Raw genomic sequence first — 24,202 nt, forward strand, 5'->3', positions numbered from 1 at the left:
ATTGATTGTCTCAATTGATGAAAAGTCCAGAGACAACAGACAGACGCACAGCGAGTTATGCAGAAACCAAAAACAAAAGAAAGAAAAGATGATAGGTCAGGTTGTTATTTCATTGCATGAGTAAAGGAGCATTTCACAGCAAAAAAACAAACAAACAAACAAAAAAAACCCTGTTAATTTTCATCACAAGCATCCGCCCAGTTAGTCCTGCTGATCACAAGTGTTTTGGTAGCAAAACTCTGGTTACAGCACATTTCCCTGGCAGACATCATCTCATTTCTCATTCAAGTTAAGTACATACAGTAATGGCTTGGTAATTTACCTGGGCATGTATGTAGCTTTTTTTTTTTTTTTTTTTTTTTTTTTTTTTTTCTTTTTCCGTGACAGCAAATTCTCTCTGACATTGACAATGTTCCAGCAGCAGCGGTTTATTTAACACGCCATTAATCTCTAACGACAGAAGACCGCATTGCAGCAGATGTTTGTGAACAAACCTCTGCTCAGTCCTCAGCTTGTTGTTCTTCACCCTCTTTAACATGTGTTTACTTTGACAAGAGGAGGGGGTCACGAGGCAAACAGTCAAGCACTGTAAGAGTTAACTGATATTTTGGTAACAGGAAGTAGTTTTTTTTTTTTTTTTTCTTTTTTTTTTCTGTCAAGATGCACAGTGGACCCTTGGTATTTGTAGTACATGGATTCAAATTATGCCAAAAAAACCAGTGATACTCCACCGTGTCTGAGTGCGTGGTCATCAGTATGCTAATGTTCAACTACGCAGTGAAACAATCCAATTATTGAATGATAGCCACTGTACATCAGCTCTCTTACTGAAAATGTGTGCAATTAATGAGCGCAGAGCAACCAGAAAACTGAAACTGAGTAAATTAACACTTTGGTTAAACTTAGACTTACAAAAAAAAAAGAAAAAAAAAAAGGATTGTCTCCACTCAGAATATGGACAACTGAAAAGATGAGCACATGTTGAAGGATTATTGTACTATATGTCTATCATTTTTCTCTATTCTCTCTCTTCTAAAGCAGCAGGACAGTGTTGAAAGAAATAACACAGAGCACTCCATGGCCTCAGCCATTGAAATAGAATATCTTTTTGTACTGAATGCTGGTGAGTGGGTGTGAGGGCAAGAAACTGCAGGAAAGTAAAGGGAGGAAAAAACAGGCAGAGTTTACCCTTAGGGCTCATGAGGTAAGGACACTTAACTCATCGCATGCATTGCCATAGTCAACATGATTTTTAGATCAACTCTATGCTTTAAAAACAAAAGGAATAAATCATCTCCTTTTCACAAATATAAATATATTTTATGTTTAGTATATACAATAATGATTTGCCATCATCAACAACATTAGTACTGAAGGGAGAGAAAAAGCATGTCAGTAAACTCTTGCTAATGGATACAGACACTGCAAAGACAGCCATGACTGATTGGCGTGCTCAAGAACTCTCTCTGAAGACGAAGCGAGACAATAGTAGTTTTAGTGTGAGAAGGCTGGTGGTGTGGCCGCGCTGTGCCATCCCGCGGTCTACTAGTCCTGAGAGCTGCGAGACTCGCTGTCGTCCTCCAGCTCCCACTCAAAGTTCTGGCCGGTCATTTGGTAGAACATCATGTTAAAGGGTTTGTAGAACTTGTGCAGCCGCCGAATCACATCCGCGTCTATTTTAGGGTGAGTTCTCCCTTTAGACTTGCCGAGGCATCTGGGAGTGCTGCTGTCCTCTGGCTTCTTCAGACACGGGAATCCTTTAGTTTTGTTGAAGTAAAAGTGTTTGTCTGTGACGATCCGCTTCAGTCCCAAGAAGTCCTGCACTTTGGCCATCTCACCCGCGGGATCCACGATGAGCCTCTCCCCGCTCACAAAGTGCATTTGGGAGAGAGGGAAGTACTGCATCCAGCTCTCCAAGTGAAGCGCATATATCCCTATACGCAGCGCGCTCCATGAGGCATCTATAAGACCCAGCGTCCGGTTCTTAAAAGCCAGAACCTCAAAGGTGGGAATCTCAGGTTTCTTGGACAAAGTCTGTGTGTAGTCTGAAATGGCTCTAGTGACAGGATTACGCACCACAATAATAAGCTTGATGTCCCTGGCCATGGAGTGGATGCGCTTTGGGGCATGGTTAGTCACAAAGTAGCTGGGTGTCTTCTCCATGGTGATCTGCCCCTCCAGCGTCGAAGGCATCAGGTCTCTGGGAACACAAACAGCAGAAGACAGAAAAAAAAGAAGAAAAAAAAAAGCAGCTTAGTACGGTATTATCCTGAGCACCTCTTGCAGTGCAAGCGAAATACCCAAGGACACAGTGCAAGCAAATTTGGTACATTTATTAAGCAGTACATTATTTGAAATTACAAGTGAAAATAACTGTTATTATCACTGGACATTATGTTGTGAGGAGAAACATACAGCTAATTACATCCATGGAGTAATATGCAAGAGATAAAAGAAAGAAGATGAAACGGCAGGCAAGCAAGTATGCTCATTGCTTAATTGACTCCATCTGTGTTACTCCAGGAGCTGTTTTGGAACTTTAATAATGAGTTCACTGCATATCATTAATACCGGGGTGCCTGGGGTATTGTTTTGTCATACATTTATTATGCATGCCAGGCTCACACTCTGTGCAGGCAGTTTTATTTCTAATGCACATGCACTTCCCCTGCAATGGGCGCAGGCAGCACTTTTAATCTCCTTTCTCCACTACATTTAAGGTTAGGGGGCTATTCATTGAAGGCAGAAGTGATTAATTATCACATTCAAGGTGATAATTTGTAGTACAATAGAAATGTCGGCGACTTGAGAAATTTATCTCAGGGATAACAGGAAGCCATTTGCCATTGCCACAAATATTATGCTCAACTCAGTCTGCGAGAATGAGTTGTAGGATACGACGGTGCAGAGGCAAGTACATGCACAGGAGCAAGTCTTGTTTCTACAGTGTCTATTTTTATATCGATAATAAAGCATAGCATTTGCCTCAAGCAAATCCTTATCAAATGTTTACACTGATGTTAATTCCAATCCGTGCTGTTTTCTTTGTTTGTAGGCTATGCGATTCAGTGCTAAATTGGACAATTAAATTCTCTAATAATCTCTTCTGGGCGTTGTTTTTTATTTTTTTTATCTTTTTTTTTTAACTACTAACAAATATGAGCTCAGGAGCTCCACAATATGATGTAAAGACAAGCAGAATCCACGCTGACGTTTTTGTTTCCTTCCAAATTAAGTAATGTTTGCTTTGAAATTAATATATGAAACAGCCAGCCACAATCCAAATTATTCCTCTCGGAGACACACCGAGTTAGTTGCAGAAAATTCTCTATAATTTTAGGATAAAAGCTATTACCTTCTCCCTGCAATATTTTTTTTTTCCATTAGGCCTCCCCGCACCACAAACCTACAGTTGTAACGATATAGTCACATCAATCATTTGCATCTTGGACATATTCTAAATTAACTGTTCTCCAGCAAAGAATCCAATTTACTCTGCAAAACATAAGAGCTGTTATGCACATATCGACCACCCTCACACACACATGCACCCATGGATACTTGGCTGAAAGTCTCACAAGTGGCCTGGTAATTGCATCTCAGTAACAGTATTGCCTTCCTGATGGGTAATTTCCCTCCGGATTATGTTTGTCTCTTGGCAGTATAGAACTGTGGTTACTTGTGGGCCTGTAATGGGATATTAAACATATCTACAGATAGCATAGTAACTAGAAAGAGTATTAGTTTTCATTATATTCCATCACTTTCCACACTTCCTGCCTTAAAGTAATGAATGGCTAAAGATTTTTGTAACCTTTCAAGGACTCCAGCTCTGTTTGCCACTTAACTCCGAAGTACAGTAGGTGGTCTGAGGGTGCAACATCACCATGTATGGTCATAACATAAAAAAAAAAAAAAAAAAAAAAAAAAAATTCCCAAAAAAAACAAAAGGGAACACCTTAAAAAAAAAAAAAAAAAAAAAAAAAAAAAAAAAATTGCTCAAATATACCAAAGCGGATCACCTTGAAACAACCGATATCCTACTGTATGGACATGAGCTGCAGCATCTCACTGGTAATGTGCTGTGCATCTTTGGAGCATGTCCAATTGACAGGACAGATGTACAACGTTCAAGGTTACCTTTTTGAAGGAACGCGCATAACAGGCTATTGCCCTCGTCGGGCCCAGCGCTAATCATGATACATTTAATTATAAAACAATGAAAAATGCACGAGGCAAATTATGGTTTTGATTGGGAATCAGTCATGGATCATGTACATCTAAAATGTCAGTGGGACGGCGAGGCAGGATAAAAAAATATAAAAAAATAAATAAAAATCCATGTGCTGATAAACAAGCTAATTTCTCCGTGCATGGCAAATGACTCCCCTGGCCTTGCAGTCTAGTGGAACTGGAGTAAACAAGTTAACTCTTGCTTTTGTTTTTTTCACCGCATCAGCTGTTCAGCTCAACACAGGTCATTCAGGTGGGTAGGCAAATAAAATCCATAGCGCTAAAGAGGCCCGGCAAACCATCTGCTGTTTACTACCCTCAGACCGAGAACGTACCATGTGACATTTACTTTCTTGCATTTCAGCACATGTCCACAGCTTCATTAACACAGCAAACAGAAGTGTGAAGATACAGGTGCTTCACACTTGGAGAAACTTTTTATGAGGCATGCAGCAGGATGCCTGCAGGAGCATAACTGCACTGAGAGATGGAGATAGTAGAAAATGCAGAAGTGTTACTTCACTACAAAGAATAAAGTTAACATTTCTTTTGAATGCATTCTTATAACTGTTCTATAATTTGCAAAAAAAAAAAAATACTGACAAAGGTCAGATCCATTAAATGCAGCCACAGCATAGACCAATGCTGCATAACACAGAAAATAAAGCTTTAAAACTACATTTTACTAGCTGTGTTGAAGGCTGTGTACCATAACTTAGATAGGAAATCCACCTCACACCCAGTCCACACAAAATTCAGACCCAGATGATGCCCGGGCATCTCCAAAGGTTGATTCGTCATTCGGAACATGCAGTCTACCAAATAATAGCAATTTTTTTTGTATTTATTAAGAGAGGAACTAATCTTTGCAGATAATCACAACTCTTGCCTAAACCGCCCACTGCAAAAGTGCTCTGGAACATGCCCAGGCATTTAACTCAATGTTTCATTATGCTCTGTCAAACTCGTGCATGGGGAATATTTTGAGGCATGATGAGGTGAGGGATCACGCTAATTTACATTCCCAGATACTAATAGGTCCAAGCTGTTTCTGGAGGAATAGAGTTTCTCCAGAGAAGCTCAGTTGTTTCTAATAAACTCTGGCAGAGAAATAAAAGCTCCCCCAGTCTCTCATTTGGATTGATCACGGCTCGGCTGCAGAGTATCAATCCGCCAAGCTTCCTCCATGTCATGTCAAATACAATCAATTATTCTAAAGGAGTCCACTCATAATAAGCTCCTGAGTCCTCGGAAAGACACATTTTGGAGACAGTGCCAGAGATGTGGGCAGACTGCTGTGATCCTCTAAATAATTCCTAAAAAAAATAAAAAATAAAATAAAATAAATAAATAACATGATGATTTTGAAGTGTGAATTAATGAAATGTCTCATTTTTTTGTGCTCTGCCAGTGTTGTCTCAGTAACAGAGAGAAATGTGTCTGTCACGGAGGTGCGAGAATCTTTGCCATTTGTGCAGGAAACATATGTTATTTTGGTTTAATAAAGCAGACGTTGAAAAATTTTATGTTTAGTATGTTCTGAAAAAATAAATAAATAAAACGTTTGTGTGTGATATTTTGTTAGTAAAGCAGAGCCTCAACTGTCAGTGCAGACAGACAGTAGATAGAAAAATGAATAGTAATGTTACTCAGAGTCTGACTGCAAATATCAGTCGAGGGTGCGAGCGTCTATTCAGCAACAACAGTCTCTCAGGACGTTTGAAGTGAGCGGCACTGTGGTCAGTTTGCAATGATTAATCCCATTATTACACCCTGAGTGACACGTCTGCGATTACAGCAGAGCAACGAACAAAGACATTGGTTTACTGAGAAGTGGAGGAAAAAAAAAACAAAAAAAAAAAAACTGTCGGTCATATGAGTCATTCCTCACTCTGCTCTCCACGAGTGGATGCGTACATGTTTGGCACACACAAAAACAAGCCTACAGGCCAGAGCAAAGGGTCCTAGAGGGTCTGTTATGGAGTGGGAGGCATTGTTTTGTCACGGTTAAGGTGCAACTTTTAGGAGGAAAACAAACACCGAGTACGCTGACATTCTCAGTGATCAGATCAGGCTCAAATAATAGTGGAGAGTTTGGTTTGTTTTTGTTTTTCTCCATCTCCATCTGACCTTTTAGCCCGAGTGTAGTGAAAGCATCCTTTAGGTCGGCTTGCCTCGGAGCTATCCGCTGGATCTAGTTGTGTAATATACATAGACCTACAGCAGGTTAAATAGTTTTGTTTGATGCATACCTGTTCTCTGCTGTTAGTGTCGTGCAAGTTGTCAGTCAGAAAAAGGTTCAAATCGGACAGTGCGCTGCTCCGTGCAGGTTGCAAACGAATATGATCTTGAGTGAGCTTGAAGCAGCAGCATGTTTCATTAGATCTTCCTGGTGCTTTTCTGCCTTCACAAATCTTTAATTCAGATACTGGATATTTTATGAAACTCTGTTGAAAATTCAACTACAAAAGCCGAATCGCCCTGACACTCCTCACTCACACCTATTACCCCTCCATATTCTTCTTCTTTTCCTTGTGCTAACCATGCCGTGACCGTTATCACAGTAACCATGGCGACATAGGTTGGTACGGTTGGTATGGTTGTTCAGTTTGAGGACTTGTGCTCGTTGTAATGGACACAATGGTTAGGGTTGTGGAACGGTCACGGTTTGGTTTGTCGGTTTAGGCACAAAAACATCTTGGTCAGCTTCTGGAAAAGATCCCAGCAATGCATCACAGAGGCTCCATCTCCATGTTCTTTATTTTTCTCCCTAATTAAATGTAACGTTTTAAGTCTGGCGATGGGATATATGCCAGATTATCCTGTCATTAATCAGCAATTGTTACTGTTGGTTTCTCCACTGGCAAAGCAAGCCGGTGTTTGTTGAATGGCAAGAAGAATAAAAATGGTGAGACTAATTAAAACACAACACAGCCTCCCCACTCTATAAGCCCATTATACTTATACTGCTGCAGGACTGTGGGCTTTGACAGAATAGTTGAGGACAGAAGTGACAGCTGGTCCTGATCAAAAACCTTATTCCCTGCTCTCTTCCTGAGATCCCCTAAAGACTGTCCCACTTCCAACTGTGGGCAAGCCAGGTACTTCTCTCCCCACATCACCAGACTGCAGCGCTGACATCTGAGGCTGTGTTCAGATGCCCTTTGGACATAAAACATCACGAAAAGTGGCGATGAGAGAGACTCTGAGGATGTTTGGGGTGCTGCATCGCCCTGCATCATTAGTCCATAACAGTGTATATGAGCCTGAAAATCTATTTTTAACTTGTATTAAAGTCCGTGGAGAGAATAGAAGCAATCTTATCTCACATCAAAGACTCAAAGGATATTGCTGTTTTCAACTTCAGTGTCTAGTTTTAACGTTACAGACTATAAAAAAAAGGCAGTGATTTCTCCTCACAAACCTAAATATACAGAACAGACCCTAAACCTAAAATAATATTCTTACATAATGTGATCATCTGGGTTCTAATAGCACAACAGCAGCCTGCCACTCCTCTAAAAGATGATTTTCTTCTTTTATTGTTATTTGCGTGTTTGTTTATTTGCCTTTGGATGAGCTGATGAGAGCACTTCAGGCTACACTCATTCAATTTGATCACAATTGCCCTCAATATTCTGTTATTGATGTTGCCACTACAAAAACAAGCAGTCGTGATGTGCCTGGTCCTCGCGCTGCAGCAACAACAAGCACTTCCTCTGAATGCAAGCAGAAAACTATTACCTGAGACACAACATATGTATTGTTTAATGTACGGTGTCAGTTCATGGAATATCATATCATTTGATATGAGTTTAAAAACATAAAACACTGCACCTACTACATGAATACAATAAAGAGTTTTTCATACATCTCTGCGTCTCCTGTAATTGGAAGTCACACCTGAATACGTCAGAGTCAAAGGCTAAAATTTACATCCTGGAAACGCTGCAGATCCAGCTCAGTTAAGCAGAACCAATTAATATGACAGTTTGAACATGATAGATTTCCTTGCCCGAGAAAAATGGCCGGTACTTCAGGATCCAATCATTTCGCTAAAGCTGACCACAGATAAACTCTGCACCTGTCCAATTGCAGCATTTTACACAAATTCTCCTGTATTTGCTCATGTAAGCTCATATATTACATGACATATTCATGAGACTTTGTACTTGTATTAAGTTGGTTCATCTGAGGTAAGTCCAACAGTATGTGTAAATTTATCAAGTGTAATTTTCAAAATGAGACCATTCCTGGCGTTTGGCATTTTCAATTTCCAATTACAGTCCATGCACCACGCGTTGCAGTGATACAACATCTGACAAGATGACAAGATTGAAGGGCATCAATTATTGGGGGGTGTAAACAAGTGGCTACAGTGGATATAAACTGCTGCTGACACCTGGACGTGAACCTTTCCGAGAAATTACCTATCACAGCCACTTTTTTCTTCATTTTTTCCAATTCATTATGGAGCTGTAGGTCAGTGTGACACTGCAAAACAGGAGGCTGCACAAACTCTTTTTCCATTTTCTGTGTGAGACATTAGTACATATATCAGGTAATACAGACAGGAGTACATTCAGAGAATCAGCTGAAATTTTCTCCTTTTAGAGAAATTTAAGTTAAGTCAGAAAATGTCAGGATGAATATCAGGGAAATGTTACAGCAGGCACACTTGTTACTTTTGCCATTTCTCATATTGCAGATATTGGTAATGTCTGCCATAAAACAGTTAGGAAATGTCAGCGTCGGTCTTTGTCTGTCGAGGGAACGGTAATATTACCACTGGTTTTTACATATTTTATCAGCCTTCAGACATTTTACGAGAGGTTATAGACTTTAAGTTGACTATTTATTGTCATTGGTTTCACTGGTTTTATTTATTCCTTAAAGTCCCCCTCAAATGAACATCAAGTGTTTAACCTTGTTAACAAGTCCATATGATGTTTTTTATATAACACAAGACATGTCATGAGTGAAATAATCAGTCAGCACCATGATTGAGTATTTCCACCTTGAACTGTCTAAATCAATGTCTCATAAAAACAGATTCAGACAGCCAGGGAGTCATACATCACATACCTAAGGAACCAATCCCATCAACTTGTGGGGGGGGGGGGGGGGGACCTTGTCAGTTTGAATTAGCACAACCACTAACACTGTGTCAGCCACTGCCAGCTCCAAGCTAACAAACAACATAAACAAATAAAAGATACTAACTACGCTAACTGTTCTGATACATCTGGTAGTTGCTGATTTTGGTCACAACAGACCCCTCATCTGGGTCTGCGTCTGACTGAGGCTCCGCTAGCCATCTTGATACATGCAGCGGTGGTGGGCGGGGCATAAGGCATAAGTAAGTGTAGATGTGCTTCCTGCCACAGTTTTCCTTCTTTCTTTTTTTTGTCTTTTTATGTGGGAAATCCATGTTAAAGAAAATATTAATCATGGCAGAGTATTTTAAAACTGCAGAGGAACTTTAAATTAATTTGTTAGGATACCAACATTTTTAAAGCTATAGTAAGAGTAAGAAGTATAAACCTGCAAAGGTAAATTACAAGCACAAGAAGATTTAACATGTTTAATTTAAGAGAAATTTAATAGTTATAATAGACATTACTGGTTTTACTGCATTTTGCGCTTGATCACAGACAAGAGCTTTACCCTTGCTCTTGTTTCAAGCTCAGCAGGTATTTCACAGGGATAAATGGTGTTGGAGTCTTGTGCTAAAAAGAGCAGGAAGATGAAGATGATAAAGATACATTTCATCCACAGCCCCTAAAATATTTATAAAATGATCAGCAGGAAAGGGGTTAAGTACCTTACCTAACTTGCTAACCGTAACTTTCAATTAAAACTAATGTGGAGTACATTATGATTCAAGCGTCTTCATCTATACAGGCTCCAGGTTTTATGTTTGAATTCCACAGTGGACTAATGGCTGTGGTTAAACGTCCAATCCAACAGTGACGAGAACTGCCTCTAGCACGTATCTCTCTTTCTTTCTGAGCCAGTGAAGATGAGGTCAGGTCTTGATCATCCGTACCAGCTCCTGTGAAGTGCTGGTCTGGCAAAAACAGAAAAAAAAAAAGCCTTGAAAGATTTACTAATGGCGTGTGTGTTACCTCGTTGTTATGCATCCATTAAGATCATTAACAGTATAGGCCTTCACCCGTCTCCATTTCATTTCTTTCCTCCTAAATTGAATCACTGAGGTGATTTAATGAATAACAATAGTGGACTAATAACTGAATAAAAGTCATTGGATCGTAATTCTTCTATATTTCCACTGCAGCAGAATCTCCCATCACCATAAGTGCAACCAATGCATTGTGACTCATGTTTGACCCCCTGTTATAATGGGCACATGTGCAGTAGCATCAGCAGCAGCAGCAGCAGCAGCAGCAGCAGCAGCAGCAGCAGCAGCAGCGGCACACTGACATGGAATAGCAGTGGAATGTGTATTGATCCTGCTATTTAAATTCTGGTGCAACTCCCAAGGATTTAAAAGGAGTTTAAAAAAAAGCAAAATGTTGTGTTTTATCAGCAGTTTGCTGCTGCAACTGGTCAGCAACTAGATGTGACAAACGGAAATGAGTTTCTCTCTTGAGGAAGGGTCGGAGTCAATTCTGTTGGGTGAGTTTGGCAGCGTATTGGTGTGTGTGATCTTAGATGAGTTCAGACAATCCAAATCATATTTATGAGACTGCACTGATGACCCTTCGTAAACAATGTATCACATTTTAAACATGGTGTGAATCATGTGTGATAAGTTACTATACAGCGTGACGATGATTTCGGTAAGTTGCTCGGTGGTTATTTGTGGTAATGTGATCCTCACTGAGCACTGCAGGTGTGCATTAATCCTTTTAAATATCACCTATAGGCTCTGGGTATTTTATATATAGTTCCACACTGAGGAATATTTCCAACATACCTATGCTTGAGAATGTGTCGCCCAACAGATTAAAAGAGGGAGGCATGAAATAAAGTGTATCCATTACCTTTTGTGTGATAGATTTACCTGCTCCCTGTCTCTGTTTCTTCGCATAAAAATCTTGTGCATATGTTTAACACACACAAAATGCACAAAGGTGTGTAGTGTCCTGCAAAGGCACCTTAAATACCAATCAAACGCTGTGGCACAAGTTAAATTCTTTTCAGCTGCTGTGGCAGGTCATCTGGGCAGGCTGGCCCACCCCTCTACACACTGTAAAATATTAATGCTGTCTGAGGCGTTAGAGGAGAAACAGGATGGAAATGGGTCCTCAGTAGATATGGGGAAAAGGCTAAAATGTGGCAAAACTGACACTGGGATGAAACTGATTGGTGTTTATTTTAGAAGCACCAGGAACTTTTTGAATTCAGGTTATTGTGTCTGGATAGATTTGCACCAACTAATCAATCAATACATTTATTTTTGTGTAGGTGGGTGAACCCATTTTTAGCTTAGAAATGAAATTCATGTGAAACAGTATTAAAGGGGCTATTTGTAAGTTTTCTCTGCTGCTGAATATGGTTTTTGCCGGGAGCGGGTGGTGGGGATTGTTGCTTGACAAAAACTTCGGCCTTCGTTGTGTTTACAAGACAAGAGGTCATAATACGACCTCTGAGCAGCGCTTCGTCTTCAGGAAAGATTGGAGGCTACAGTGAGTCGCTGTTGGAAAGTGATGAGGTAACTTCATGCTAACTTCAGTAGAAGAAAAGGCATGATAGAGACAAGAGATAACATTGGTGTTGCTTTCCACCGCTGGAAGCAAGAAAGGAATGAAGTTTGATACTGACTGCTAAGTAAACAGCTGTTAACGCTAATGTTGGCTATGTGGCAATACCAAAATTTACAGATACAGAACATTCAAACATTTCAGTTGCAGACACGGTTGTTCCTTACTGGTGAAAGGGAGATATTAACTCCTTCCTAAACGACAAGAACAACAAAACTCATCTGGCTAAGGCCTGGGATGCTTAAAAAAGTGTACATAATATACAACTCTAATATATTAGAGAGCAAGGAAATGGCCACTGATCACCTCAATGATCTTGTGCAGGATAATCCCAGTGTCAAACAATTATACTTTGCTTCCACCCATTGTTCCTAGATGTTCTGCATTCATGGCACCGCAGGCTGCCCTGCAGCGATCTGCTGGAAAAGTGTTGCTGCCTGCATGTGTTGCTCATAAACTCTCACTTTAATATTTGAAAGTTGTAAATAAAACCTGCAGTAAAAGTATTTTCCATTATGAAATGGACAGAGATTGATTCCCTGACTGATGTGACGGGGACACTTACTTGGAAATATAGTATAGTACACTTGTTAACTTTTGTGAGAACTCTTCTTTTAACATTAACAGTGGATTTGTCTGTATTGTAAATGATGAAGGTAAAAGTCCAGAGAGTGAATCCTGTTATCAGAGGAGCCTGGGGGATTTCTTCAGCCAGACACTGAATATAACAAAACACAGAGCAGTTCACACAAAGATGTGGACTGTCATTTGCAAGAAAAAAAAAATGGATTTTTCCAGTAATCTCCTTTTCAACAGATTTCCATCACTGACAACACCACTTATGAACCTTTAAAACCTTTAACCTCATCTTGGCCTGTTGTACCAGTTTATTGATCATGCTGAGAATGATGCTCAGAATCACAATGTACAATTATTAACAATACACCCTTGAATCCTTGGCATAGGTGGGTGCCCTCAAGTAGTTTCTGTGACACGGGGGGATACTGTAATTCACTTTATCATCAGCATATTTCATCTCTAAGCTCTAATTTACAGTAAAGCACAGCAGCGACATTAACTGTTAAAAATACATTTTTACTGAAAGATTTCAGAAGTTTCTGAACTAGATTTCATGGCTATTCAAATGCAGAAAGTGTACAAAATGACTGAGCTGCTAAATATCAATTCACTTAAAGGCTTCCTTTATATGCCAGCATTTGTAAATGAAGTGTCACAGCTGAAATGTCTGCTGTATCTAAAGTAGTTCAAAATACTGTTGAAGTTGACATTATGATGCTTTGATTCAGCAAACAGATAAAACAGCGACATCACGTCCGAGATAGTAACTTAGCACAATAAATTGAATGTGGCAAATGAGTATTGCCTAAAATGTTTTACAGCTACAAGAAATTATTTGGAAATTTATTAGAATCAGCATTACAGTTGCAATTAGGTTTCTTGTCAAAATATAACATATATGCAAAGATGGTTTCAAATGGTGTATCATTTTATGTCCCTGTGATCTAAAATTGTGTCGGGCTTATAACGACGCATAGATGTTTGTGCTGTAACATCTGGATGCAAGGAAATAGGCTGCTGAGAATGTTATAATCATGCAGACAAGGCCTAAGCTGCTCCATTACGGGCTAAGCTGACCTATCAGTGGGGCTTTTACTAATCCAAATTGTGCTTTAGCTGGCAGAGATTGCTCAATTCAGACAGTCTGCTGGGAGGGGGAAAAAAAAGCTGAAATAGTTCACCTGCCATGCGAGCCATCATTTATAAGATATTTATCTCCCGGTATCATATGTGCACAAAAGCAGAGCTATTTCTTCAGTTAGAAAAGCTCATTTTCATGGGGAATATTCCATTTGCTTACCGTATAAACACCAGCTCGGACCAGTTCAGAGTGCCTTGAGCGTGTTTTCATTTGACACAAGCTTAATAGCCACAGCTGCCATACTTACATCATGCTTAAATGTGCTGAGTGACAGTTATATTTACAACTGCAGACAGCGGAAAGCACAGAAAAGGTTCTTTTATGGAAGAATTTCTGTTTACTTGTAGTAGCACATTAATTTTTTCTCTTATGTCTGATAAAAAGCCTTTTAGGGAGCTTCTGTTTTGAGGGTGCTATTTTTTGGGGGATGCAAACACACAATTTAAGCATCCTTAAATTCTTGTTTGTCTCAGGGGGTTTTCTGTTTTTACTGTGACTTTTGTGCAGAGGCCTTACATTAGATCCGGTCAGGCTGTTTTATTCCAAGGCTGGTATAACACTATGGAGTCATGGGAGTGCCATAAAAAAGTATAAATCTGTAAAAGCTTAAGAAAGACAAGAAATGTGGAAAAATAAAAAATAAATATATATATATATATATATAAAGAGAAACAACCAAATAAAAAAGAATAATTATTAATATTTTCTTTAATGTTAACATTAGTATATCTTAAAAAAAAATAAATAAAAAAAATACACACACTATTTTTCTGTATTGCTTTTGCTATTTCTTGATGGGCCAAGCTGTCAATCATCTGACCTTGGGAGGGCCTTTCTGCAGTAGTCAGTTCCTTGTGCTTCGACGGGAGCTTTTTAGTGAGTACAACAGCAAGTAGACACGATGCGGCCTTGTACATGCACAGTATCTCGTCATCTGCATGAAGAGATAACTTCAGCAGGCAGTCCACAGTCCAGTTCGGCCACCATGCCACCAAGAAAAGATTTACTTTTTTGTGGCACTCCCATGACTCCAGAGACTACAGCTAATATCAGCAGTGCACAGTTGGCTCCACAGGTACACTCTGTTAGCCAGGCTGACATGACACTGGGGAAATTAATTTGCTACAGTCATATAATGGTTGGTTATTTAATCACTGTTAGATTTAATCAAACACCTTAATCTCAATGGCTTTCTTCTCCTCCTGGAGTTTCATAACTGCAAAAGATTGAAGGCATCAGAGACAGGGTCCACCTTGAAAAGGACCCATGAGCGCATGCGTTCAATGTGCTGTCCGAAAGAAAACACACACAAAAAAAAAATAGACTAAACAACCTCCTGATAAATGTCTTTCTCTATAGAGGAATGGCTCCAATTGATGGCATCTGAGTTGTTTGGTTTCTGTCATGTATATTTAATAATTCTCAGGATCAAAGCGTGGCAAGTGCCGCCCTGCTCTCACTAACTCAAAGACTTGCAGTCATAATATTAGGTGAACACCAACCAAAGATCTCAACATACAGCACCGAAAGCCTCTGCAGGACCTCTATCGCGCTTATTGTGGCTGCTCTGCAGCACTTGTGCTGGTTACATCCCCGGAAACCTACAGAAAGATATTCTTTATCATTGAGGAAATGGACAGACAACACCTCAGCTGTGAAATGGCTGTTGCAAGTCATTGAACATCTCGCTGGTTTTCAATACTCAAGATGGTAGAAGATACGAGGATGTAATCCTTGAATGAATCATAATATAGCCTTCAGGCCCCCCCCCCCCCCCTCCGAGTAGCCTGTTTGAGCACTTCCAGTAAACCCCTGTACACACCCTTAATCTCCACAGCAGAGGTAGTTTGACACAGCAAGTGAATCTGCCATAAACACACATGACAAATGCAGGATAATGTTTTAGAGATATACAGATTAACTTGTGTAATCCAGGCTGCCAAAGGGAGAGCTTAAAGAGAAATGTGTCAAATGTTTATAGATAGAATAAAACCAAATATTAAACCTTAATCTCCTAAGGCTTTTTCTTCTATTGTTATCCTCACGTGTTCTGCTCTATTCTGGGAGGGTAAGAGAGATCAGTTCAATTAAACAGCAATGTATGTAAAGTAACCTAAATAAAACATATGAAAAACATCCTGGAAAAATAAATATATAAATAAATAAATCCAACAGATAACTTGACTGAAGCTTCTTTTCATTTGTGTTTTTGCTGCAGAAGACCTTAATGTTTCGAAATTCGAATTGTCACGCGAATGGATTTGACTTTGAATTTAAATAAGCACAAAATACTTCTTTGAATAAATGTCAACAAGAAAAGAAAATCTAGGCACTAAAGCAAGATTCAGTGAATAAAGTCGAGTCACCTTCTTCCACATGGTTTTTTCCAAGTAATTTCATGGAATGACTGAGTGCTTCAGTGTCACACAGCAATTTGCAATTAATTTAGAAGACAAGGGTGTTAAACACAAAAAGATGTCCGCTGCCCTAAACAGATAACAGACGTTACTCTTGAGGGAGATGGAGATGTGCAGCTTCTTCGCCGTTATCATTCGATGTAGGTTTCATTCCTTGCAGTGGAAAACAATTTCCATTGTTTTAAATGTTTAATGTGCATTACTGGGACTTCACACACATATATTAACATAGTTTTGTGAATATGAAAGCAAATGTTTTCAGTTTTCTGTGTGGATCATTTGGGATAGGGCATGCAGGGAAGAAGAAGAAGAATGAATTTCAAAACATGGACAATGATTAACTCCTGAAGCGGTCACACTTGATCGCTCTCACAAACGGCTTTGACAGTGTTGAGGTCACATTTTCTGTGACACCAAGTCTGCGGAACAAAACCAAAAACAGCCTTTGTGTTTTCTGTGATGCTTTTTTTCCGAAAGCTGCGCTGATGTGCTGAGAGCAATGAGAGACACAACTCTGGTCTAAATAATAAGAACAAACAGCTGAGGGGCCCATATAATAGTGGTGTGACTGTAGCACCATGGAAACCAACCATTTGCTTTCAGGCAGCATATGGTTGATGCTCAGGAAGCCACATTGGCCTGCTGCAGCTGCACCTCTTGCACCTGAGGGGTGGCAGGAATGTTGAAATCCATACTGTACCTGCTCAACAAATGCCTTTGTGTGCAGCCTCTGTGCACATAAATCCACACAGTACCACAGTATCAACCCACTGGTTGAAGGGTGAAATTGAAATTTCTGCAGGAGGTCCAGTTACAAGCCACACCAGTTATTCCCAGCAGGTGTTGTTTTGGTAATGGTACGTCAGTGTCATGTCACACATTCCCTACCAAATGTGTGCCACAGCTTGGCTGTTTGTGTGGCCCTCATCTTTGCCAGAGAAAATTTGCTGACTAGATAATGCACCGAGAGCAATACTGTGCACCACACTGTCCCCATGCACATGTTTATTAACTGATAAATGTATATTTGCAAAGCAATGCATAGACTCTATGGTTTGTTGAACCTTAAGTTCCTTGTTGTCCTTGTACCATGTATGTCAATATTTACTGCCTTAAAATGTAAATTAACATTGCCTTCCTGAACCTCTGCTATTGAACACACCTCTGCAGCCTATATTGATTGTATCTGAATATTTCCTGTAGCCAGAGGGGAATGGCTCTGATTTCATTTTCTGATGGAATACATATTACAAGTCAAAACCTGTTTAATTATAAAACTGACTGATAGCTCGATCGCTGCATAGTTGTGTACGTTGACAGGCGTGGATTCATTTTCTGGGGAAGCGAACTACCTATTGCTGACCATGAAAATCCCTAATCAATAACCCAACACTTAAAGCAGGTACACGTCCAACACACAGGATAAATGAGTCAACGCAAATTGTCCATATGGGCTGAGTAACGTGTTGTAATTAATTGTGAATCCCGCTCTGCTATCTCTAGCTGTTTGCATTTCACATCAGTATTCAATTAAGCACTGTGATCAGATGATTTAGCAGAGAAAACTGCATTGCGGCTTTTTATTGCTTCTCTCGATGTAAAGCAAAAAAAAAAAAAAAACTTGCGTTGAAGATATATCACTAATAAATGTGGGCACATATGACCGCTTGAATCCAAGACATGAAAAAAAAACTTTTCGAAACATGTCATTTTCATTTTAACACGTCAAGTTCCATATCGTGAACACTTGAATTTCCTTTCACATGAAAAGAAACTGTTGTCTTATCTCTGTCAGTGCTCAGGTTTTCCCCATTGCAGTGAGTTCTGGGTTACTATACATCATTAACCACTGCGAGCACTTTACAGATTTATCATCCAAGAAAAACAGTCTTTGCTTTGTACACCAGTGAAGATGACCAATCCTTGAACTCGTTACGCTGCAGTGAATGTAGACCCTCCCCTTATATGAAAGAAAGCTCCGCTCATTTGAAGAATAATAATTTCACTATCAATCTACTCTCATAAACAGAATTAGGCCCTGGGGTGTGTGAAGTTATACAATAAATTAATTGCCTAATGACTCTTGCACATACAAGTAATATATTCTCATGATAGCAGTGATAGAGGGCTTCTGAAAAGGCTCAAGCTTTAGTTGAGGGCTTACAAAAGCAGCGAACAAGAGCGCTTTCTAGCTCCCTATTTGCAGACGTGCCTTGTAATCTTGTAATGGCAGTTCAGATATCATTCACAACACAGTGTGTCTTCATATTTTCTTCAATAGCAATCTGTTTAAGCAATAAATATGTGAGGAAAGCTCAAAACAACTTTGCCGAAGGCCCTCTCCAGTGACTTTATCAGCTCATTCTACTGCCAGAAATGTGTAAAAGGAAAACAGTTTGTTCCTTGAAGTGATGTATGATTATCTGCTCCAGTCTGAAATTTAGTGTAAATGAAGCTTCAGTGTGAAGTACAAAAAAAAAAAAAAGAGGGCAGGAATATACAGCTGCTTTTTCATTTAGCAGTAATCATGTAACCAAATCACACCTATTTTTTTTTCTGAGTTGAGAGGAAGGCAGTTGTTTGTATCATTGGCATAGTTTTAGAGAATAATGGTAATTTAATCATACTGAATGCTTGAGAGCTGGTTCCCAGGTCCCAATTCAATGAGATTTCCAATACGATTCAACTTGATTCAATATCAATTACATTAGAGATATTTCAGTTACTATACCAAATGTGGGTGGATATGAATTTGACTGTCTAATGCTGTAAATTGTACCTCTAACCTGATGCATTATTAAAAATATTAATGTTTGCATTAGGAATGGACCCCAAAGCAGCTACATGAACATGACCACTGATGGTATTGTATTGTAAAACAGTGATGAAATTAAAATTAAAAGGGGAAGAAATTATAAAAATAGGTAGGTAAGTAATGTGCATTTTAATGCATATTTATTGTATGTTCTGAAACAGAGAATATGATTATCCCTATTTGATTTTCTGCACATAAAAACTACCATGAACAAGCAAGGTTAATGCCACCTGTTTACAAAGTTTGGTATATTACTGTATGACAATTGCTACATGCAAATTTCAGACCTCATTGATTTATGAAATCCATATAAAATCCTTTATTTGGCTAATAAATGTTACATTTACCACAAACCATATAGTTTGGTTTTGTATAGTCTATAGTTACATTTACATAGCAATTGCTGCACATTTCTCACTACAATGTCACAGGAAAAACAAATTAGTACTTTGTGAAAGTGATTTCTCTGAGATGGGGTTACAAAAGACAGACCCTTAAAGAAATGGTTTTTCAGTTTGGTGTGGAAGAACTTACGCAGAGCCTTGACCTCAACAACTCCCAATACCTTTAGGATGAACTGAATTGCCGACTGCTATAGCCAGGTCTCATCACTCAACATCACTGTCCAACCTCACTAATGCTCTTATGGCTGAACGGGAGTAAATCCCCTGCAGCCAGGTTCCAAAACCTTGTGGAAAGCCTTCCCAGAAGAGGGGAGGCTGTTTTAGCAGGAGATGAATTGCAATGGTTTCAGAATTATGGTGTAATATTCCAGTATCTTCATACTTCCATTGTTTCTATTTTTTTTTTTTTTTTTAAAAAGAGCAACAGGCAATACTCTGAATTATGTTTCACAATGTTCTTCACACTGTCATTATGCACATTATATGGTTGTTTTTGTTCCATTTTAGTAGAATTGCATCCCCAAGTGCAATCATTTTTGTCACTTCCTGCAGTTTCTCTGAGCAGATGTTGGTATAATTAATATTACACGCCACAGTCATCTTTCACACAACAAGGGCGTATGCTTCATGGTTTAAACTGGAAATAACAAGCTGCTGGCCTCTCCCACCACTTGTATTTTGAAGAAATTATGAAACTAAGAGTCTCTTCCACAGGGATAATCTCAGATGAACTGAAATGGGTATAGAGTTATTAATGTTTTTAATGGACAGTTTTTTATATCTGAGCACAGCAGTTAAAAGCCTGTCGGAAAGAATTTTCTCCTCAATTAATCCTTTGCTTGGTTGTTCACATGATCACATTTCAAATATGGGTTTTCAAGTCAACAGGCACCACTAATCTTTACAAGCCCGGCTGAATAGCGTGTGCAAAACCTTTGGCAATTTGCATGACTCATGTTAATATTCACACACAACTGCAGAAGCATGTAATGTGTTGTTGGTTTTTTTCACTTGTAATGAGCACCAGAAGAGTTCTGCTGCTCGTCTTGGAGGGGGGAGTGGGGTGGGGTGGGGGTGGGGTTTGTGAGCCAGGAGAATTTCATATTATGAGAAACAATATTATCACGAGGTCCACCTGATGATTGCCTCATTATAAATGGTCTCCACATTGACTTCTACCTCAGCTAGACAGAGGGCTATTAAAAGATGCTTTATTCTCCCTGTGGATGTTCATTATTTCTCACGGTTAAGGATGTTGACATCTCAAACAAAAACCCTGAAGTGACCAGCCTCAGGCCTGTCAGAGGGAGCTGAGATAAGCCTAATATGCATAATTTTTTTTCCCCCTGTTTATATTTTGTTCAAATGACCAAGAGTGATGTGCTACTATCATGATAATGTCATTTTTGCAAACAGGCATACTTTTTTTAAACACATTACATGTTTTAAACTGATCTTTATCTAACCTGTTAGCACAGAGGAGGAAACAAAGGTCTCTCTTCACTGCTGCGTTAGACATTTCTGGGACAAAATGATGAGAGAAAGACTTATATTATTGATAAAGATATGTTACAAGTCCCATTTGGACAGCTCTGTATTCATGATGACTTAATGCGCAGCTTGTGACAAGCACAACCAATCTCATGAACACGTTGTCAGACATTCCCAATAAAGCCTGTAATTATTCATGTTGCTTAAGTGCTCCAAAGCAGAGAAAGTGTTGGGTTTGACTTACTTGCTGGAAAGAAATTGGGCTTGTTTTCTTCTCAGCACAGTTGGAATCCCTATAAATTTCTTGAGACAAAACCCAAGGCGCTGGCACACCCGAGAGGTCTTTTAAAGTGGTGAAGTGTTGACGTGGGGCAAATGCTTCTTTACTAATGACACACTCTAACTGCTCCTGGGTAATTAAAACTTCTAACTAGTGTGTTTGTATACCTTAAAGGTTAATTCTGTTAGCCTAGATTGTGTTTTTTGATGTCCCTGACATGCTAGTAATCAAGTCAGACATTTATTATGTTTATTTGATTAGTATTTAGCAACAGAGCGTACCCATGATATTTCCCTCTTATTCTCAGAACAGATGTTCAGTGCAATCTGATTGAGCACTACGGGCATCTAAAAGAAGCTGTTAAAACAAATATTAAGCAGCTACTCCATGTACTCTGCATGTTTACAGATTTAATATTCAGATACACTGTGTACTGTTAAAATAATAAATAATAAAATGTGTTTCAAAATAAAGCAGTAATTGTCATGATACTAATAATTTTCTACATTCAGCATATGTTTCTTTTCTGTGGTTGTGACTTGATGTTCACTAATCTGTGCCACTCTTAGTTACTGCTGCAACACCTGTCAGGCTTTCCACTCTCACACTACGAACTTTACAGTCATAACTGTAGCAGAGTTACCATATGAAAATATAACCATAAAAAAAGCAGACTTCCTCAATAACCATGGCTTTTGTCGGCTGAAATGACGACCGATGCTCGTAGATCAGTTTTTAGCTGTAGCTAGCAGGCACAGGCTCATGCTAGAACGTAGAAAATATCTAATGCAAGACCAGAAAAAAAAACACAGATTGTTACTAAAAACACTAATATTGTAGCATCTTAGCATGCAGTGGATATTTCAGTCATTTTCATGTAACCTGCAACCCCCACAAAAACCCTAACCCTACTTTTGGAAGTAACCACTGTAGCTAGTAAGCTTGTTTGCAGGACATGCCAACATACGTAGCTTATGTTAGAGCAGACAAACACACCATTTAATACATTCCTTACATTTTTGCTTTTGTACTTTTGGCTTTGGAGAAGCTTGACAGGCTTACCATGCATTGTTACATTTCTAAGTTATGACTGGAAAATCACATTTGGGAGCCGGGTTTAGCTGCTGTTGGATAACTTCATCTCTTCACCCTAATGACTTAAACCCATCTGTAAAAAATAAAAACTTTATGACATCATTTTAACAGCAGGTGTTTCAAGTTCTCCACAAAGCTTCTTCCGCTTTTAGGAACATCGCTTCACACTTTTGTGATGTTTTGGTGATATGAGACTCTCTCTTGTCGTGTTTTCAAGCACGTGTTTCTTGGCCCCAGACAATCCTCCACCTCCACTATGGGCTGAGTGACAGAGAGTCCCCCGTCTGGCAGTCATTTGGCCTGACCATGACAGGAAAGCACATTGCTGCGGGCTGCATACACATTTCTCTGCATTGAATCTGCCTACAACACTGACACTCTATTTCAGCTGGAATGAGGAATGTTCAGACCCTGAAAGCAAGTGATACTGTCTGTTATAGGAGTAGTTGAATACCTTTCTGCGTCACTGTTGTTTCTTTTGGCAATTTAAAGCAGCAACACAAGAATCACAACAGAAGCTCATACAGCCCAGCAAGACGCCCCTGCCCTCACAGCTGACAGACTCTACAGCTAGTGTTTGGGTGTATTTTTGGTTTATCTTTTCATAAAGGGACAGCAGTCGACCTAACATATCCATATCTCAGAGCATTCTCTTTCAGGAAGAATAGGACAAACAACCTCAAATATAGCAGTCATTTTCGTCTTCCATCGTCTTTCATTGCGGTTAATCATTAAGTAGGCTAAAATGAACAATTTGCTTTAGTGTTAGAAAACTACTCTTTGCCAAGTCTATGTGAACATTAAAGAAGTTGTTCCACTAACCTCTAAATTTGATTTGAATTCAATAAATCATTTGCCAAGACGCTCGCTGTTGTTGGCAAGCACGTAGCACTAAGCTAGTTGTCACTGGTTTGTTTCAATTAACATAAGCTGTTCCAAATATGCTGAACACTAAGCTTCTTCAATAGGCCTACCACCCCGGGGCAATGCCTTAGAGAACAAAATAATTAACAGCTGTGCTGACACTTAAATCTGTGGTGTTTTACTCTTTTCATTATCTGTGTCAAAATCATTTAGCTGTGTCATCTCCACTGAGAACAAACAGGAAATCGTAAACATTTAGCCATTTTGAAATGCCATGTATGTTGAAGTGACTTGACTTCATAGATTTTACCCTTGTGAATTAAACAAAAGTACCACAGCATGAATGTTGGACATTATTTTTCGTCTCTGGTCAAAAAAATAACATGACCTCACAACAGACACGGACACGTGAACTGACTGAAAAATTGTGTATTTTTTCTTGTCATGCTGAGGTGGTAGTCATACAACAAGAGTACAGCAGATTGGAGCTTCTCAGGATCGGTGACTGTACATCTTACAAGCTCTATCCATCGGACATCCAACATTACCATCCCGCCAGAGAAATGACACAGACGATAGAGGTAGCCTACAGGAAACAGAAGAAGGGGCAGGAGAACAGGGCTACAAGCAAAGCTTTGGACTAACTCCTTCAAGCCTTGAAGCTCAAACCTACCATTGATACACACTGTTCTCCAGCTGTAGAGTATCTGATGTTGAACTGCAGACCTGTGCGCCCCAGTGAGCTAACACTAGGCTAGTATTACAAAAGCTACAGGATACCATCAACCATCAGCTGAAAGCACACCTGGGCAGTATTGTTATAGCAGCAGGGGATTTCAATCATGGTAAGGCAAATTCTACAAAAATGTAAATTGTAAAGGGAGAAGATCACCCCAGATCACATCTACACCAACATCCCACATGCCAAACATGCCTCACCATGGATACTGGACTTTGTAAGCAACATAGCTCATAATGTCAAGACTGTAGGTCACAGTTCCTCAACTAAGATCCTGAACACAGGAGCATCACAGTGGTGTGTCCTCAGCCACCAATTCTTCCCTCCAACACAATTGTCAAATTTGCCGATGACACCACCATAGTAGGACTGATACAAAACAACAATGAAACAACCTGCAGGGAGGAGGCTCACCAT

The 24,202-nt window shown here is 39.4% G+C and overlaps 1 protein-coding gene across 1 annotated transcript in view; it reads right to left on the reverse strand.

Annotated features, from left to right (window-relative positions):
• Window positions 1–1,545: 1,545 nt before the first annotated feature.
• Window positions 1,546–24,202, reverse strand: part of hs3st4 (heparan sulfate-glucosamine 3-sulfotransferase 4) — a 75,877-nt gene continuing 53,220 nt past the window's right edge. The window contains exon 2 of the mRNA XM_022739625.1: window positions 1,546–2,200. Coding sequence (XP_022595346.1) covers window positions 1,546–2,200 — 655 coding nt within the window. The remainder of the gene's footprint in view (window positions 2,201–24,202) is intronic.

This window comes from Seriola dumerili, unplaced genomic scaffold, assembly GCF_002260705.1.
Source record: "Seriola dumerili isolate Sdu_G_001 unplaced genomic scaffold, Sdu_1.0 BDQW01000044.1, whole genome shotgun sequence".
In the NCBI taxonomy this organism is placed as follows: Eukaryota; Metazoa; Chordata; class Actinopteri; order Carangiformes; family Carangidae; genus Seriola; species Seriola dumerili.